Source organism: Uloborus diversus, chromosome 4 (assembly GCF_026930045.1).
Source record: "Uloborus diversus isolate 005 chromosome 4, Udiv.v.3.1, whole genome shotgun sequence".
Classification (NCBI taxonomy): Eukaryota; Metazoa; Arthropoda; class Arachnida; order Araneae; family Uloboridae; genus Uloborus; species Uloborus diversus.
The window spans coordinates 2,195,595-2,214,250 of NC_072734.1; the positions used below are offsets into that span (position 1 = coordinate 2,195,595).

At 34.3% G+C, this 18,656-nt stretch overlaps 1 protein-coding gene across 2 annotated transcripts in view; it reads left to right on the forward strand.

Moving 5' to 3' along the window:
- LOC129220258 (cysteine and glycine-rich protein 1-like) overlaps positions 1-18,656 on the forward strand; it is a 96,813-nt gene that overhangs the window by 58,731 nt on the left and 19,426 nt on the right. For both annotated transcript variants that reach the window (XM_054854637.1, XM_054854638.1), the window contains exons 2-3: positions 648-766; positions 7,721-7,898. In XM_054854637.1, coding sequence (XP_054710612.1) covers positions 670-766; positions 7,721-7,898 — 275 coding nt within the window. In that variant the 5' untranslated portion in view covers positions 648-669. The remainder of the gene's footprint in view (positions 1-647; positions 767-7,720; positions 7,899-18,656) is intronic.

An 18,656-nucleotide genomic window follows, 5' to 3' on the forward strand; every position in this document is an offset into this window, starting at 1 on the left:
TTATACGGCTTGGTGATATATCGCCAAGTTAGCTTCAAAAACTGGGAAAGTGAAAGCTTGGCGATATATCGCCAAGTGATCTTCAATTTTTGACAATATTTCAGTCTGCACTGACATTACCTTTGATTTAACAAAAAAAAAAAAAAGTGTAAATAGTCTTTTACATTCATGTTATTTACTGTTCTTTTTTTGTTTCATTTGACGGATTTTTTTTATTTTAATGAAATTTTTGCCATTGTTTAATGACTTGTTTTAGTTGAGAGTCCATTAAAAAGACAAAACATTAGTATAGCCCAACAAGTACTTTCTTTTTCGTTTTGACCGAAAAACGAGGCAATAAATAAAAAGAAAAATAACCTGCAAGCTTAAAAATGATCCTAGGATAGTATTTGTTGTAGGTAAAATTAAGCTACATATTCACTTAATGAGCTCTGACTTTATAGAAAACTTTCAAACTTCTCTTCTTTATTACTAAATGACCTCCATCATAAGATGGTAGCTGAACAAACATGTAAAAGAGTTTATTTACACAAGACAGGTTAGAAGGATATTTGTCACTTCCTCTTTCCCATCTGTCTTATTTCAGTCGAACTGTTTTCCTTTCTGTTTTTCTTGTCGAAAATAGTAAAACCTTTTTCTGTTTTCAGTTGTGTATCTATAATCTATACCATGCCTGGTTCATGTGCAAGATGCAGTACAGTGGTGTATTTTAATGAAGAGAAAATAGCTCTTGGGAAATCGTGGCACAAAAGTTGTTTTAGTTGTGGTAAGTTTTGGTTTTAATTTGTGATTTATTTCTTAAGTCTATTTAAGGAATGAAAGCAATGATTGAGTATTAAGTTATAGTCCAACCTCACGATTATTTGCATTTATCATCAAACGAATAATTACTTCAAAACCGATTGAAAACAAGGTTAACCTGAGTTGTTAAAATCAAGCATCGTTGGTACAAGTTCTCTTCTTGAAACATCGTTGTTTGTTTGCAATTTCGCGATCAATGAGTTTATTAAACAACTGGTCTTTGTAGTTTAAAGAGCACAAACAATCTTATACAAATACAAAAGTAACGACCAGCAACAGGCTCTGGGCCCAACTATACTGGTCCTAGTCTATTTACAATCCCCAGTGAAGATCAATGGCCCTTTTAAAACTATCTACTCCCTCGCTCATTACCACCTCTTCCGGTAAGCTGTTCCAAGGTTCCACTACCCTGCTATAATAATAATTTTCCCTAATATCCATGTTAGCCTGAGATTTAAATAGCTTAAAACAATGACCCCTTGTCCTCTTTTCAGTGCTAAACTTCAGCCCCGTAACATCTTTCATTTTAATAAATTTAAGGTGGTAATCTTGAGGTGGACTGGGACACCAACCTGAAATAAAAGCAGTTTAAATCAATTTCTGTGCAGGGATGCCAGCGAAGATGGTGCTTTAGTGCTAGGAAACTTCATCTCAAAATAATTCCTATTGAAATAAGGATCAATTTTTATTCTTTAGTCAAACTGCCAGTTGTATGTACTTTAATATTTCTTGGAAATGATAACGTTAAATAGGCTTGCCAGACGTCCCGGTTTGACCGGGACAGCCCCGGATTTCAGACAAAATCCCGGTGTCCCGACCGGTTTACTTCAGGTCCCGGAAACAGATAAATTTGATTAGATAACCAAAAAAGTCTAAAAATAATTAACTGTGAAGGATTATTTTGGATAATTAATATGTCATTTGAAACATAGACTTGTAAAATTAATATCGAAGCAGCTAGTGAGGATTTTTACGACATTAAAACCAAAAATGAGTTTCTAAAAAAAGTCCTAGCAAAAGTAATTACATGTAAATATTTAAAATACACCACCAGCTCAGTTATTCCATCCGAGGACTGCAGTTTCGTGCTTATTAGCACTCATCAGACCGGCAGAAGAGTGACTGAGTTGGAGGTGGAAAATCTCTTGAGGAAGCCAAGAGTGCCAAACAAACTGGTAGCTAATACAGAATTAGCCCTGACCAGACGAGTGACCGAAGCAATGGTTCGGGTCAACTCGAAGATTGAAGGCAAGGCAGGTAAGTTACCGCCCTATAGCCAGGGCTAAGGCAGAAATACATGAAATACTTACTAAATATACCTTCCTTGCCTTCAATATTTCAGTTGAACCGAACCATTGTTTAGGTCACTCGTCTGGTCAGTGCTAAATATGTATTAGCTACCAGTTTGTTTGGCACTCTTGACTTCCTTAAGAGGTTTTCCACCTCCAGCTCATGTGATTCCTATTCCGGGCTGATGAGTGCTAAAAAGCACGAAACTGCAGTCCTCGGATGGAATAACTGAGCTGGTGGTGTATTTTAAGTATTTCTGCCTTAGCCCTGGCCTAGGGCGGTAACTTACTACAAAATGTAAATATTGTTCAAGTTTTTATTCCTCATTCAAAGTATTTCTTCTTACGTAACTAACAAAGTAAGTGTCATTCATTATTACCCCTGGTTTAGACTCATAATTAGTATTTATTCATAGCGTTGAGAATGAACTACCATGTAAAACACGCTAAAAACCAGCCAGGTGTGTGTTCCCTTCAGGGGTGTATATAATCCGAAGTTTCCAAAAATTTTGAGTTGACATCACATTTTAAAGCTGAAAAGTTATTAAAAAAAACTTTTAAAATGTTTATTTTCAATTGTTTTGTTAGCATATTTCAAAAGTTTTTATGGGGGGGGGGGAGTGTAGAGCTTCCTCATAGTTTCAGAAAATTTTACTTGAGTCCACTGTCACCCCTGGTTCCCTTTTGAATGCTCGCGACGGAAGGGAGGGGGGGGGGTCCGGTTTCCCGGTTGAACATTTCATAAATCTGGCAAGCCTAACGTTAAACCTCTTTAGGGTTGTTCTGGGATCCACCCAGGACTCTTAGCCATTAGCTTAGTAAAATCCTATAATGGTTTTTCATGTATATGTAAAGGCTGATATGACCAACCCTCCCCTTCCCCGGAAGGTGAATTCTGGTTGTACTAGTGCACCTTTCCATGTTAGTATGTGCATTTCTAAGTACAGAAAAATCGGTAAGCCCTATATATTATCAGTTCTGTTGTTCAGAGTGCATTGTTTACCCACTTAAAACTTTGTATTTTCATCATTTTATATCGTAGTTTTTTTTATTTCCAATTATTCAATATTTTAATTATTGACTATGAACATCTCTTTTCTTTTTTGTTTCGTTTTTAGTAATGTGGCTAGGTTTAGAGTGAAAACTTTTAATAATAAAGTAATACCTCAAGAACATAACTGGCTAACATAACGCCACTCTTCAAGAAGGGGTCTAAAGGTATTGCTGGGAATTATAGACCTGTAAGTTTGACTTCGGGGATTTGTAAGATTTTCGAAACTTTGATCAAAATTAAGATCATGATGTTCGTAGAGACTAATAGTCTGTTGACTAGTTTGCAGTATGGTTTCAGGAAAGGTAAATCCTGTACTACTAATTTATTGCATTTCTACGACAAGGTTACCTCAGCTTTAGATAACAAAAAATGTGTGGATGTTGTTTATATTGATTTTCAAAAAGCTTTTGACAAGGTACCGCATGTTGCTCTTCTCAGCAAGTTAGCTGACATTGGAATAGGAGGAAAAACTTTACTTTGGGTAAGAAATTGGCTTACTGGTAGGAAGCAAAGAGTAGTTGTGAGAGGAAATCATTCTAATTGGAGTGATGTTTTAAGTGGGGTTCCTCAGGGATCAGTTTTAGGGCCTCTTTTGTTTATTATATTTATGAATGACATCAATGAAAATATTTCTGGAAGCATGAATTGTTTTGCTGACGATGTAAAAGTTATGGGGATTGTCGAAAATGAAGAACAAGTAAAACAGCTGCAAGAGGATTTAAATCATATTACTAAGTGGGCAGATAAATGGGGTATGGCAGTTAATGTAGGGAAATGTCAAGTGCTACACTTAGGTCATGGAAATAAGCGTATGAGATATCGTTTACAGGGTTCAGTCATAAATCAGGCAGAAAATGTTATGGATCTGGGTGTCTTTATAAATCAGGACTTCAAGTTTAGTCAACAGTGCAGTATTGCTAGTAACAAAGCCAACAAAATGCTTGGGTTCATCAATAGATCTATTTCAAACAAATCTAAGAAAGTTCTTCTGCCTTTATATAGGAGTTTAGTAAGACCTCATTTGGAGTATGCTGTGCAGTTCTGGTCGCCTTATCTGAAGAAAGATATTTTTGTATTGGAAAGGGTTCAAAGAAGGGTAACTAAATTAGTAAGGGGACTCTCAGATTTAGATTATGATACCAGACTTAATAGGCTTAACATGTATAGCCTAGAGCAAAGGAGAGTCAGAGGGGACATGATTCAGTTATTTAAATTTATCAAAATGAAAGATGTAAATGGATTAAATTTTTGCGGGGAAAGCAGGACAAGGGGTCATTGTTTTAAGCTATTTAAATCTCAGGCTAACTTGGAAATCAGGAAAAACTACTACTTTAGCAGGGTCGTGGGCACTTGGAATAGCTTACCGGAAGAGGCGGTAATGAGCAAGGGAGTGGATAGCTTTAAGAGGGCCATTGATCTTCATTGGGGACTAATTAATTGACTAGGACCAGCCTAGCTGGGCCCAGAGCCTGTTGCTGGTCGTCACATTTGTATTTGTATTTGTATTTGTATAAAACAGCCTAGTAAGACGTTAAAAAGGCCTTTTCTGTTTAGCAAGTGTACCGTATTTTCCTGCGTATAATCCGCGGATTATCTGATAAAAAAGGCAAAGTTTATGAGGTGCGGATTATACGCAGTCGCGGATTATCTGTGATTTTTTCCCCCCTTAACACCAACGCATTAAACCTCAATATTTTTACAATGGGATTCACCGATCGAGACCGTACGCCGACTGAATGTTGTTTATTTTACGTTGCTTGAATGTTCCTCTTGGCGATTCAGGTCATGTAAAATAAGCAAGATTACAGTTTAATAGGTAGCCATTTGCACAAGATTAGACCGTTTGCTCCTTTGTCTTGACTCTTTGTTTTTCAAGTAATTAGCGTAATCAAGATTTCAAGAAGAAATCATTATATTTTAGATTATATTTCAGATTAATTTTGATTATGCCTTCAAAGTAATTACTTTTTCACGTTTTTAGTTTAGTTGCTGAAATGGTATGTTGAATTCAAACTTTATCTTTTTACATCGTATTATCCGCGGATTGTGCGCCGCCGCGGATTATACGAAGCTTTTTTTTCTTCATGCCGATTTTAGGACTTGCGGATTATAGGCCGCCCGAATTCTTTCTTTCAATAAGCAAGTATTGAGTGGGATCCTTGTTACACACATTTATTCAATCTTTTTGTATTGGTTTATATAAAATTTACTTCTCGTATCAAAAAAAAGTGGGAGTATTATGTGAAATTTTGAACACAGGTTTTTAAAAAATCTCCTTTTTTAAGCATTTAATCATCTAAGAAAATGCTATGTACAAAAAAGGGGGGGGGAGGGGGATTTGTTTTGTTTATAAACTATCTTCTGTTTGCTCTAAAGACAGGTTAAAAAACTAGTATTCTAAAATGAAAAAACATTTTTAGATTATGTTTCAAGTTAATTTGTAAGTGCATAGACATTTTCAAAAAAATTCCTTCTTTTATCATTTATGCAAAGCAACTTAAGCTTCAAACATAAAAAAGCAGTGGAGGAAATAAAATTAACTACAAGTTCACGGATCTGTGCGTAGCCACACACCTCGGGTGGCGGGGGTCACATCAATCGGGGCCGCGGACCCAGCTGTCCAAGAAATTGAAAAAATAAAGTTGAAATAAAACTAGCACTAAGACTCATTAGCATTGCAAATGTACACTGCTGGCCTTTGGGGTAGGCCCTACGGATTTTGTTGCAGGAGGGCCAAAAATTTGTTGATCCGGGTCTAATTAACAATGAATATAAATTTTGTTTGTTTATTTTGCTTTTATTTTTTAAGTTTTGTTATGTAAAGTCCAAATTGCTCTATTTGTGGAGAGGATGTACGAAGACCATTATAACGCCGACCTATATAACGCAATTCTCTATAAATCCCGCACAACTTTTCAGAAGAAACAATAGGTTTTAGAAGCTTAAAAATCCCTCTGTTTTGCTTTGCAAACATAAAAATGGTTAGGCAAATTAAATTTTGCTTTTCATCTTTCCACCTTAATTCAAAGCTTTTAAATTTTAAATTTGTACTCATAGTAAACAGAAAATACCAGATGGCTCTTGAAAATGCAGCTGTTATGCGAGCCATGAAGCTAACAGAAGTGCAGAATAATGCACTTTCTTTTGATTGTGAAACATATTTATTTGTTAATAACTAATTGTAATATTGGTGCTTTAACACTCATTGCAAATAAAACTTAATCTAAAGTGCTAATATTTAGATATATTCTGAATATTAGTGTCAAAATTTGCGAAATGACCTATATAATGCAAAAACCTGTATAACGCGAAAGCTCTTGTCCCAAGGTGTGCGTTATAACGGTCTTCTACTGTAGTACTAAATGCACAGCACTTACTGCTGTGCCCTATACCATCAAGTAACTGTTTATCTGGCAGGTATTGGAAGACCAAGGAACTAATGAGAACTGCACAGAATCATCCTAACTGATGTATTTTCTCCAAGATTTCTTTATGTCACTCTTCTTTCGTTTATTGTTCAGTTTTCTTGGTGGCATATACTGGTGTATCTTGTGTAGATGTATAGCTAAGTGCTATTGCTTTGAATAATAATTATAAAAAGTTTGTTTTGCGAAAAAGTGTGCAAAGATTAATTTCCACAACAGTGAACTCCATTTTTTTAAATGTTCAAAGAGCACAAGTGTTAGGGACAACATAAATGCAAAAATAAAAAGTCTCCTAACATTTCACTTAAAAGTCTAGAAATTATAAATCTGATGATATTCCTAACCATTAATCGAAGTCTTTATTGTATTATCTCTCCTAGACTGGCATCTATTATTACCAGAGCTGCAGAGTTGGAGCGAAAATGACAGACTCCACCTTCAAGAATTTTAAAACCTTCAACTTCGACTCCTTTTCCCCAAAATTAGTCCCACTCCAACTCCTCAAGTACTGGCCGAGTTGTGGAGGGAAAAGATCTGACTATTTGAATTTTAAACCTTGAAATTCCAACTCTGACATCAATTCCTTTATTCCAAAATCAGTCCGACTCTGCAGCCCTGGGTATTACTACTGTCTGACCATGGATTGTATGGAAAGACAAACATCCGTTTTACAGCAGAAATTAACAAATCTATTATTTTTAGCGATGTCAGCTTTTGCTTAAGCAGAGTCTCATTCAAATGAGCGGAATGCACACATCAAATTTTTACTTTTCCCCCTCATTCAGAGAGATTCGTCTCATCTGGACGTTTGAAAATTCCATACAACCCGTGGTTGGACAGTAGTACTACTTTTTTTTTTCCTCTTTTTTTTTTTTTTTTTTTTTTTGAAGTTGAAGATCCCTGTTGTTGCATTCTGAGTATTAGAGGAGAAAATAGACACCCTCAAATATATAAATTTAAAATAAAAATAATTAAATAAAAAATAAACTAATGATAAATATAAGATGATAATAATGATGATAAATAAAGTAATAATTGATAAATAAAAAATAAGCACAAATGAAATAATGATGAAACTTTTTCTGCATTACAGCATGCATTGCATTTTATTTATTAACAAATGTATAGATTAAAAGGAAAATATTTTGTAGCAAACAAGCAATGCAATCGTCGTTTGGACAGTGGAAATCTAACTGAACATGAAGGTGAAATTTACTGCCGAACTTGTTATGGCAAGCTCTTTGGCCCTAAAGGATATGGATATGGTGTCGGAGCCGGAGTTTTGTCGATGGATACAGCCGATGCTTATCGAAATGGACCACCTACATGGTATTTGATACTATTTTGATTTTTAACACCTTCAAATTCACCCTATGTCATACTTGCCAACTCTACTGTTTTTAACGGAAAACTCCCTTTTTTTGCTTCCATCTTCCGATTTCCCGTTTTTTACGAGTTTCTCCCGTTTTTGCAGTTTTTTAGTCAATCATGAAAAAGTTTCACTTTCTTCTCAATAGATGGCGCCCTTTTCTAGTCTACCAATTTCAAGGAATAAACATTTTTCCAATTAATAACTCATTTAGTAAAAATTAATTTTTTGGAAGCTTTCCACATTGCATGTTCAATGAAGCACGTGCTTTACCGAAAATTGCTGCATATTTCAATCCTTGTGCATCTTGGAAATATTTCAATTATTTTGAAAGTTTAAAGTTATTTTAACATGTGCTACCCTATATCTACTTATTTTATATTTTATTTTCATAAAATATTCATTTTTTCTTTCGGATTTTAGAAATTAAATTTTTGTAACTACTTTTTTGGTAGAGACTGGAGAATGTACGAAACTTTAAGCAAATTCACTTCTTATTATTTGGTTTTTCTTTTGCACTATATTTTTCTTGCTGCTACAAATTTGTTTACATCAGTGAAAAATCCCCATTTCACTTTAAATTTAGTATTCATGTTATTTAAAAGCATAATTTAATGATTCTGTTGTGAAGATATGCCGCTGGTGAATCACCAATATACCTCTAGTAGAATCTCCTGGTTTTTTTTTTTTTTTCCTTTGGAGGTTGACAAGTATGCTATGTGGTAATGTTATGCATAACTAGGGCCCATTTTTTAATGACCTATAAAATCTCTAAAAATGCCCTTTAAATAAAATAAAAAAAACAATGCTTTTAAAATAAAAGAATTTCTCTATTATTTAAACATGAATTTTCATTCGAAACATTTTTTTCTTTTCTTAATTTGCATATACAGTCAAACCTCCATATATCGAACTTCCATCGAAATTTTCTATTTATCGAAATCCCAGTAAATTTTTCTATTCATTACATACAAAAATTGTTTCTATGTATCGAAAAACTCTCTAGGGTCTGGTGGGGGAAAGTGGTCAATGGGGTAAAGTGGTCATTCGTCAAATAAATGGCTGTAGTTTGGAAATAAATGTTCGAATGAATGTGAAAATTTTATTATAGAGTAGGGCAGTTAAAAACTACATTTTGAATACAAAATTTTACAACTGGCAAAATTTTATTTGGTGAAAAAAAATATTTTATGTCAATATGAAAAGTTTGTAAATCTAAACACCTCTTTTAACTTCCTTGGGAAATTTTGTTTGTTAGAATTATGAACAGATTGACTGCATAGAAAGCTTACTACATGTCTCAAGAACTCTTACTCATTAGCAGTTAGCTGAATCTATTTTAGATAATTTTTTAGAACAGTTTAAGTAAGATGGGGTAAAGTGGTCACAATATTAGGCTTAACAAATATTGTTCTTCTAATGTCACTTAATCGTTAAGTATAATGAAGATATAAATTAAATATTAATTTCACTTAATATGTATTGTTTTTACAGTAAACGGGGTTAAATATACGAGTATATGCATATGCATACGCATTATACTAGTGTAGGCACGTATAGACGTATTCGCATAAATGCACCAATAAATACGTATATCGATATCTGCAAGTATTTCAAATCTATACAGATATACATTCGACTATACACGTGATATACATTCGACTATACACGTGATATACATTCGACTATACACGTATGTACTCGCTTATACTCGTATATATATAAACACTTATATACTCAGGTAGACACGTATATACGTATACGTACTCGAGTAGACACTTCCATACAAGCATATGAAATACAAGTATACAGGGTGAGTTTAAACTTTTGGGCAAATTATTAAAAGGTGTTAGAGGGGAGGATAAGAAGTAAGAATCACACTTTAGGAACATATGGTCACAAACACAACGCTGACGCGCTACATGCACGCAAATCCAGAAACTGATGGATGCAAAACATGTCACAAATTTATTACACAAAGACAATTTTAAACAACGTTTTTGGTCTCAAGAAAGTTTTAAAGTGATTGATGAAATTTGCGGCCTGCAGCTGTTACATATGCATCGCAATCACAAACCACTCTCTGTTGCAATAACGATACTTTTGAAAAACTTTCATCAGTCGCTGTGCCTTTTTTGCGATGCTTGTATTAGAGCTACTACAGGCCGTAACTTTTAGCAACTGGTCTAAATATTTCTTAAAAATTAAATGTTGGGTAAAATCATTTTTTGTGTAAAAAATTTGTGATTTGTTTTGCATCCATAAGTTTCTGACTTTGTGTGCATGTAGCGCGTCAGCTAACGTAAGTTTCTTATAATTCCTTGCTTCTTATCCTCCCCTCTCACACCCCTTAGAATTTTGTCCAAGAGCTTGGATTCACTCTGTAGGCACACATGTATGTAAGCTTATATACTCGTGTATACATACATGTACTGGTGTATACACTTAAATGTAAGTATATACGTCTATACAGGCATATAATCATGTTTGCACGTATACATACGTATATACTCGTGCTTCACAATATATATATGTGTGTGTGTGTGTGAGTAGACACGTACCCCCCAAACACGCACTGGATGTATCCACGAATTAACTCGTGTATACCCGTATATGTATGTACACTTATATATGCGTGTATACGTCTACTGTATGCGTGTATATGTCTGCTGTACACGTATATACTCGAGATACATGTGCATACACACATTTGATGTTTGTTTACTCGCGTATATACCCGTACATACACGTGACACGTATATACTCGTGTAGACACGTATACACTCCTGTATGTAATCACGTATACATGCTTATATACTCGTGCTTCACAATATATATATATATATATATATATATATATATAATATATATATATATATATATATATATATATATATATATATATTGTGTGTGTGTGTGAGTAGTAGAAACGTAACCAAACACGCACTGGATTTATCCACGAATTAAATCGTGTATACCCGTATATGTATGTGCACTTATATATGCGTGTATACGTCTACTGTACACGTATATACTCGAGATACATGTGCATACACACATATGATGTTTGTTTACACGCGTATTTCCCCGTACATACACGTGACACGTATATACTAGTGTAGACACTTATACATTCCTGTACGTAATCACATATACATGCTTATATACTCGTATATACACATATATATACTTCAGTAGGCAGGTGCATGCATGTATCTGATGCATACATGTATCTACTCATATATGAACGTGTTTACTAATGTTTACACGACACGTATATACTCGTGTATACACACATATGCTTGTGCATATACTTGTAACTATAAAAATAACCGAAATATGCACATATTAGGGTTGTTTATAATGGTTTTGCATCTATTTTTAACTATGACCACTTTACCCCATGCTATGACCACTTTCCCCTACCCCATGGGGTAAAGTGGTCATAAATACAAAGAGAAAAGAAAGTGTTATAAAACTACTTAAATCAATATTTATTTTCCTAAAACTCAATGTACTTTGTTCTTTAACAATGCAATGCAAAATAAAAACAAAAAAAGTTTAAGTGTTTAAAGAATTTATTGTAATTATTATTCACCTAAGTTGAAAACCTGCGATTTTATGACCATTTTACCCCACCAGACCCTATATATCGAATTTTTTTTCGAGACATTAGTAGGGTTTTTTTTTCACTTTAGACTGTTTATCTCATTAAAAATGAAGGTTAGAGTAGAAAATTATGTTCACTAAAGTTTGCTACGAAACTCCTAAGGAATTTGGGGTTGAGGGGTGTGTAGATAGGTCGTTGTTTCGTTCTGGAGTTCTTAAACTCCCTAAAGCTTATTTCAAATATCTTAGCTGTAACCAACAACATTGTCAAATCAGTTTCAAGTTATCTCTTTTGTCTGTTGATTATCATTCCTAGTCATTTTAGCTGCAGTTAAAATCATTCAAGTTAAGTAGATTGATTTTTTACTTTTCTCTCGATCACATTGTGAAAACGAGAACCCCTAATGTTGCGGATCAAGTTGAATTGCCGAGGAATGAAGATGTATGAAGGTGCAGAAATGTAATTTCTGTTTTTTTTTTTTTTATTTATTCATTTAATGCTCGTATAAATTAGAAATTAGGTTTCATACACGAAAATTAGCTTTAATTTTAATGTTTTAAGAGATTTTTAATATAAAATAAGATCGTTTGTGTACTGAAATTTCTATATATCGATTTTTTTCCGGCAATTTGCTAATTCGATATATGGAGGTCCAACTGTAGTTGTCTTGAAATATTTATATTAAGATAAATCGTGATACAGTTTTCAAAATGTAAGAAAGCTTTAGCAAAATGAGTCAGTTTTATGAATTTCTGTAGGATAGTGATGATAAGCAGTTTGTAGGAGATATTGAGAGTTACAATATAGAAAGCAGAAATGTTATAATTATTTCTTTTAAAAAATTATCCTGTATGAAAAAATCTGCTAAAATGTTTTTATTTTTATTTTAATGCATTTAAAAAAAAAATGCCGTAAAAGATAGCCCAAAAGTTCAAATGTCATCAAAATCTGGGCCTTATACATAACTGTAAAAAGCAAATGACTTTTTTTGGTGAAGAGGAAAAAAACATTTCTTTTTGCATTTTAAAATAATTTTTTCTTTCTTTTTCCTACTTTTAGCGAAATTTGTTAATTGAGATGTAATTTGATACATATTACCCAAATACAATAAAAATACAAAATTAATGACTAGTAGCAGACTCTGAGCTTGTCCTAGTCAGTTAATCAATCCCTTGTGAAGATCAAGAGTCCACTTAAAATTATTCATCTCATCACAAATAACAGCTGCTTTCAATAAGTTATTCCAAATGCCTACTACCCTATTTAAGTAATAAGTTTTCCAATTTTAAGATTAGTTTGGGAGTTAAAAAGCTTAAACCTTTGACCCCTAGCTATTCCATTTGTGCAGAAATTTAGCCATCAGCATTCTCTTATTTCAATAAAGTTAAATTGCTACATAATATCCTTTCTGATTCTCCTTTGCTCGAGCCTTTAGATTTAGCTTTTTCAGTCTTGATATCATAATCTAAGTCTGAAAGTCCGTTTACTAACCTAGTAGGCCTCCTTTGAACTGTTTCCAGTAAGTTAATATAAGTAGACCAAAACTTAACAGCATACTTCAAACAGGATCTTACCAAAGTTCTGTATGAAAGAAGAAGATTTGATCTCATGCTGTTAGAATCTGAAAAATTGTATTTCAAAGGAATAACTCAAAAGACCAATATTGTATTTCCGCTCTCCATCATATGCTGTTTCTCATTATGATTTTGACTTATTTTCATGCCAACTAATAACCAGCCTCATAAAACATCTCACTAACTGCCACAAAACATTCCTGTATGCTGTCTCCTAGCCCTGTCTTGCTTTTCTATTTGAGAGATTCCTTATCTCTTTTAGAGTGACTTATGAAAAAAAATTTTTCTTCTGTTTTGGTTTTATCAAGGAGAGAAATACGGACTGTACTCGACTGCAAGTTTACTTGACTATGGAGAAATGAGCTGAGGCCAAGCGAAGGAAATAGTTTCTAGCGCCTTGTCCGATATTCGGGTGAAATTACGCTCTTCGCTTTAGATATCGGATTAATTAGTTAAACCAAGCATTCGCAACCTTTTTTTATCATAATTTCTGTCAATCTTGAAATATTTTTCAATTTTACCAGCAAAGCATCATGGAGAATTTTAGGCATTTGAACCGAACGCGTCAGCCAATGGCAGCTCATAGACAGGGGGCAATTTTCTCTTATTCGCTACTCAGTGTGACGTTTTATCTGTTAACTCGTTTTTTCTTTCGCACGTTGTGACGTCATAGTCAACTTAAGTTGCAATCAAGTATGGGTCATTCCATACAGATTCAACGGATGAGTGCGCTCGACCATATTTAATTTTTTTGAAACTCATATCCCAAAAAGATGCATATGAATGATGTTTAACCCCACTTTTATTTTTTCTCTAACCTTAACCCTTGATTTTTTAGAGGTCATCAAAAGTCATTTTCGCAGTCAAAAATGGGACTTTTAGACCTTTGCATTTTGGCCAAAATCTATTTGAATTACATTTATGGCAGCTAATTTTATGCTTTGATGTTAAAGTGCATAAGATGATAGTCTACACATGCTGAGTTACGTGGCTGTAACTTAATAATTAAAATAATGGCAACAGGTTAAAGTTCAAGGTAAAATGTAAAATTTTTACTCATTTCAAAGGGTCATAACTCGCTTAGGGGATAAAAACACAAAGTGAAATCTCTACATAGTATAAAATGAAGTCTCCAAAAAGCGTCTGTTTGTTTGAACTCGCAAAACTCGAGAACTACCCGACCGATTTTGCTGAAATTTTCAGTTTGTTCCTTTAAGTCCTGAGAAGGTTTGCAGACCAGTTCGAAAACAATTCGATGAATAGTTCTTTTTTTATTCCAATTTAGGCCCAATTTTCACATAAATTCCCGAATATGGGGGTGAAAAATTACTTTCACATATTAATATTACATATCGTTCGAAAGGGTAGAATTTTCTGCGTTCTACGCTATTTGTTTCAATGCTCTAACTTTATTACAGCGGGAGCATGGGTGCAAGTTTGGTGATGTGTTCAAGACGGAAAATATTTTCAGCCCCCCGCCTCAAGCATGCATGCTTAAGGAAAAATTTATGTGTGTAAATGTTGTAGATTTTAACAATGCCAGTTTTGGAATCTGATTTCAGTTTTAAGCTTTTGACTTTTCTAACAACACGAACTTAGTTTAGATTGTAATATTTAAGCGTTTTGATATTGTAATTCCAAAAACCTAAAAACCGCCAATAACGGGGACTCTTGGGGGTTTTTCTCCAGAATTTTTTTCAAATTGAAGTCCAAAAAACGCAATAGTAAGCCATTTCGATAAAGTTCAGGGAAAGGAGGGGTTCAGGGACTCTCTAACATCATTTTTTTCAAACTGATTGCCTCAAAATCACAATATTAGGCGACCTTCAAAAATATTAGAGAGGGGGGGGCGCTATGGACTCTCCTCGAAATTGAAGCTTTAAAAACGAAATTGTACTCCATCTTTCATAACGTTTATACGCTTTTTGAATGCATTATCGAAGGGATGGAGTTCAGGAACTCTCCTTCGGCAATATTTGGAAATTGAAGTTCCAAAAACGCAATTTTAGACGATGTTGGATAGGGCTAAAAGCGTTCGGTTCTCCCCGCCGTTAGTGTTTTGCCAATCGCAAACATTTTTATTGCAGCAATAAAATCGCTTGGGACATAAGATTTTTCACTTTTGCAACATAAATCAATTCTGATCGGAAAGTCTACCCAAGTTAGTGCCAATTTAACCAGAAAAAAAGGAAAGGTGGGGAAGGGTATGGGCCACTAATGATAATAAACTGGCACCATTCCCCCATAGTCTTCATTTGGAAATAAATTATTTCGTAAGATAGCAGGTGGTGAAATTAGCCATAAAAAAACCACTTCAGTGAAGTAGATAAATTTTTTAAACGAGGTATACTTTCCAATATTCATTAATTTAAAAAAAAATCAATAGGGGAACTGAATCCTCACCCCAGGGAGGGCCGCCGACTCACATCCCTCTTAAATCATTCAAATATAGCCCTATTTCAGCTTCGAAAAATTTTCGGAAGAGAACTCCCGAACCCCTTCTTCTGAATTTACCACAAATATCCTAAATTTGAGTTTTAAGAGGCTTCAGTTTCTAATACTTTTTTTTTTCTAGGAACAGTACCCCCCTTACCTATATACATGACTTATGACCGCCTAAAAGTTTTAATATTTTAATTTCGGAAACTTTTTGAAAGAAGCTTCCAACTCCCTTCCTCCTTAAGTTATCTAAAGATATCCCAAAACAGAGCTCTTAAAATGTCAGAAACAGAAATATTTCGGGCTGGGCGGCGGAATACCCCTCCCCCTCTCTGTGTTATTTAAAGCAGTATAAGTTTGTGTTTAAAATTTATTTTTCTATTGAAAGAGCAACTCCCCTCCCTACATCACCAAAGACAACACGAAGTTTTAATACTTCAATTTCGAAAATGTTCCGAGAAAGACCCCCGAATTCCCTAACTCTTAACTCACTCAAAAATAGCCAAATTAACAGTTTAATACTTCAGCATGGAGAAATTTTCGGGGAAGAATCCCCCTCCCCCCCCCCCCGAACTTCTTCCCCTAAGTTCACTAAATTTGACTTAAATTTGCGATTTCCCCTATTCATCACCGAAGTTTAAAAAATTTAAGTTCTAAAACTTATTGAGAGAAGGCCTTCGAATTCCTTCCTTAGTCCCCAAAGATAACCTAAAGCTGAGTTCTGAATACTTCAGCTTCGAATTTTTTTCGGGGAAGGGGAACCCCGAATCCCAAGACGGTCTAAAGTTGCGCTTTTAAGACTCCAGTTTCGGAATTTCGCCTAAACAGAGCCCCCTCCCCCTTGACATTGCCAAAGACAGCCTAAAAGTTTTAAGACTTCAATTACAAACACTTTTCGGGAGAGGGTCCCAAATTCCCTTTCTCCTATGAAACTTAAGTATAGCCTCAAACAGTTTTTAATACATCAGCTACAAAACATTTTCCGTTTAGAATACCAAAACCATCTCAGCAATTCACCAAAGATTGCCTAAATTAGTGTTTTTAAGACTCCAATTTCCGATTTTTTTTAAAAACCTCCCCACACCATTAAAGACAGCCTCAACATTTTTGACTTTTAAATTTTTAAGAGTTTGCAGTGGGAAAATCCCGAACCACTCCTAGCTTCAAAAACGACTTTCAATTCAGTTTTTCGATATTTTATTCTGGATCCCTTGAGTAGCCACCCCCTCCCTCGTTTTAAATTGTCCAAAAATACAAACGTTTTAAGACCTCAGTATCGTGGGCTAATTTGCGGACTCACTCTCTTTGCAAGAGCAGAGTTTTTTCGCAAATTCGTGTTGCCGTTATTTCTCTTGTTTCCTTTTCTTTCTCTCACCCCCCTCCCTCCCCTCATATTTCCATTCTAGCGAGTGCTAGATTTAAGACATTAGAATTTAGTGATTCCTCAAATCCAAGAATATTTTACCAGAAACATGTTGAAAATGCAGGAACATCCATCGGTGTTTCAAAACAAGCTCGAAAATTTCCCCCGAGTCTTTCCAAAATTCCCATTTTCACTAAAATCTTTAAAGTCCCTGATAGTTCCCGTTTTGCCTGGAATGCGGACGCGCTATGTTGTGGCGTAAACATTTCACCCGTCAGCAATCACTCTCAATCGGGGGTTTAGATTCAACTCTAAGACACTTTTTGAAAGAAAAAAAAAAAACGAAAGGATGATCGAAAATGGAAAGAGAAAAGGCTAAATTTTCAAATAGAGACGATTAATTAGATAAATCAGGGAGAATAATGAGCAACTTTGCGGTCTGCAATGCAGTGAGTTGGAAATAATGGAGCGAGTCTAAAAGCCATTCCTTCCAAAAGCACGTTGCAAACAAAACAAGCCCATGGTTGAAAATCGAGAGAGTGTTGATGTAAATTCGTAGTTATGGAACGGTTCAGTAATTAAAGCATATTTTTTAAACACTCAATTTTTCTTTTTTAAGTAAAAACTGAAGGAAAGTCATCGAATTTCTTTCCGACCCGACCTCCGTCTCGGACATTTTCTCCAGGACGGAAATCCGTCCTGAGACGGAAGGTCTTGTACAAATGAGCGGGAGTTATTTGCGTTTTTAGCTCGAATTTTTTTAGGCTTAGCTGAAATTTAGGTACTACTTTCTTCATTAAATAAATCAATAAAAAGTGAAGGAGTTGTCCCACAGCTTTCTTTTTGACGCCATTGGAAAAAGCGACCTTTTTTACTCCAGAATTAACTCGACCTATGGTCGAAAAAATAAGCTTTTATCTCGAAAGGAAAAAAAGTTACAAGCCTTTTTAAATCAAGTTTCAGAAATCTCGATTCCATTCAAATTGTGAACCGCATTTTAATTCCTTAAACTTATTTTATTTTGTGTTTCCATGGTTACGCATTTTAAATCCATCTTTCTGGATTTAATTTCTTAAAAGTATTTTAATATCTGTCTTCATTGTTTAGAAAGGAAATCATGATGTTTTTTTTACTTATTTTTTACACCTGATTGTTGAATATACGTCACTTGACACAATTTTTATTTTCAAGGTGGACCGGGCAAAGCCGGGCAACGCAGCTAGTATGGCAAAAACTAATCACTGGAGTCACACTAATGAGAAAATATAGCTGTAATTGTGTGTTTGTTTACCCTTTATAAATTACAGCCCTTCAAAGATCAGAAAATTGAGAAAAATGACATTTTTAGACCCCTGTAAACCAAAAGGGGATGGAATTAAAATTAAAATTTCTTGGCCAATTGAATATTCCATTCAAGTACTATACATGTTATATGTATTGTTTTGTGTATTTGGTTTGTAAAAAAGATACAGGTCTTTGAAATTGAGCAATTTTGCTAGTTAATTTATGCACTAAAACAGAAATAAAAAGTGTGAAAACTTTATTGCACTTTCTTAATTGGCCTATATAATATATATTATACTGGAAAACGATATTTTAAGTATAAAAATAATTATTTTAATTTGATAACTTAGAAATATTTGGACATAAATGAGTAGTTTATACATGATTGACAGCTTAAGTAGTTAATTTATAGACTATCTACACACACAAATTTTCAATTCATACAAAT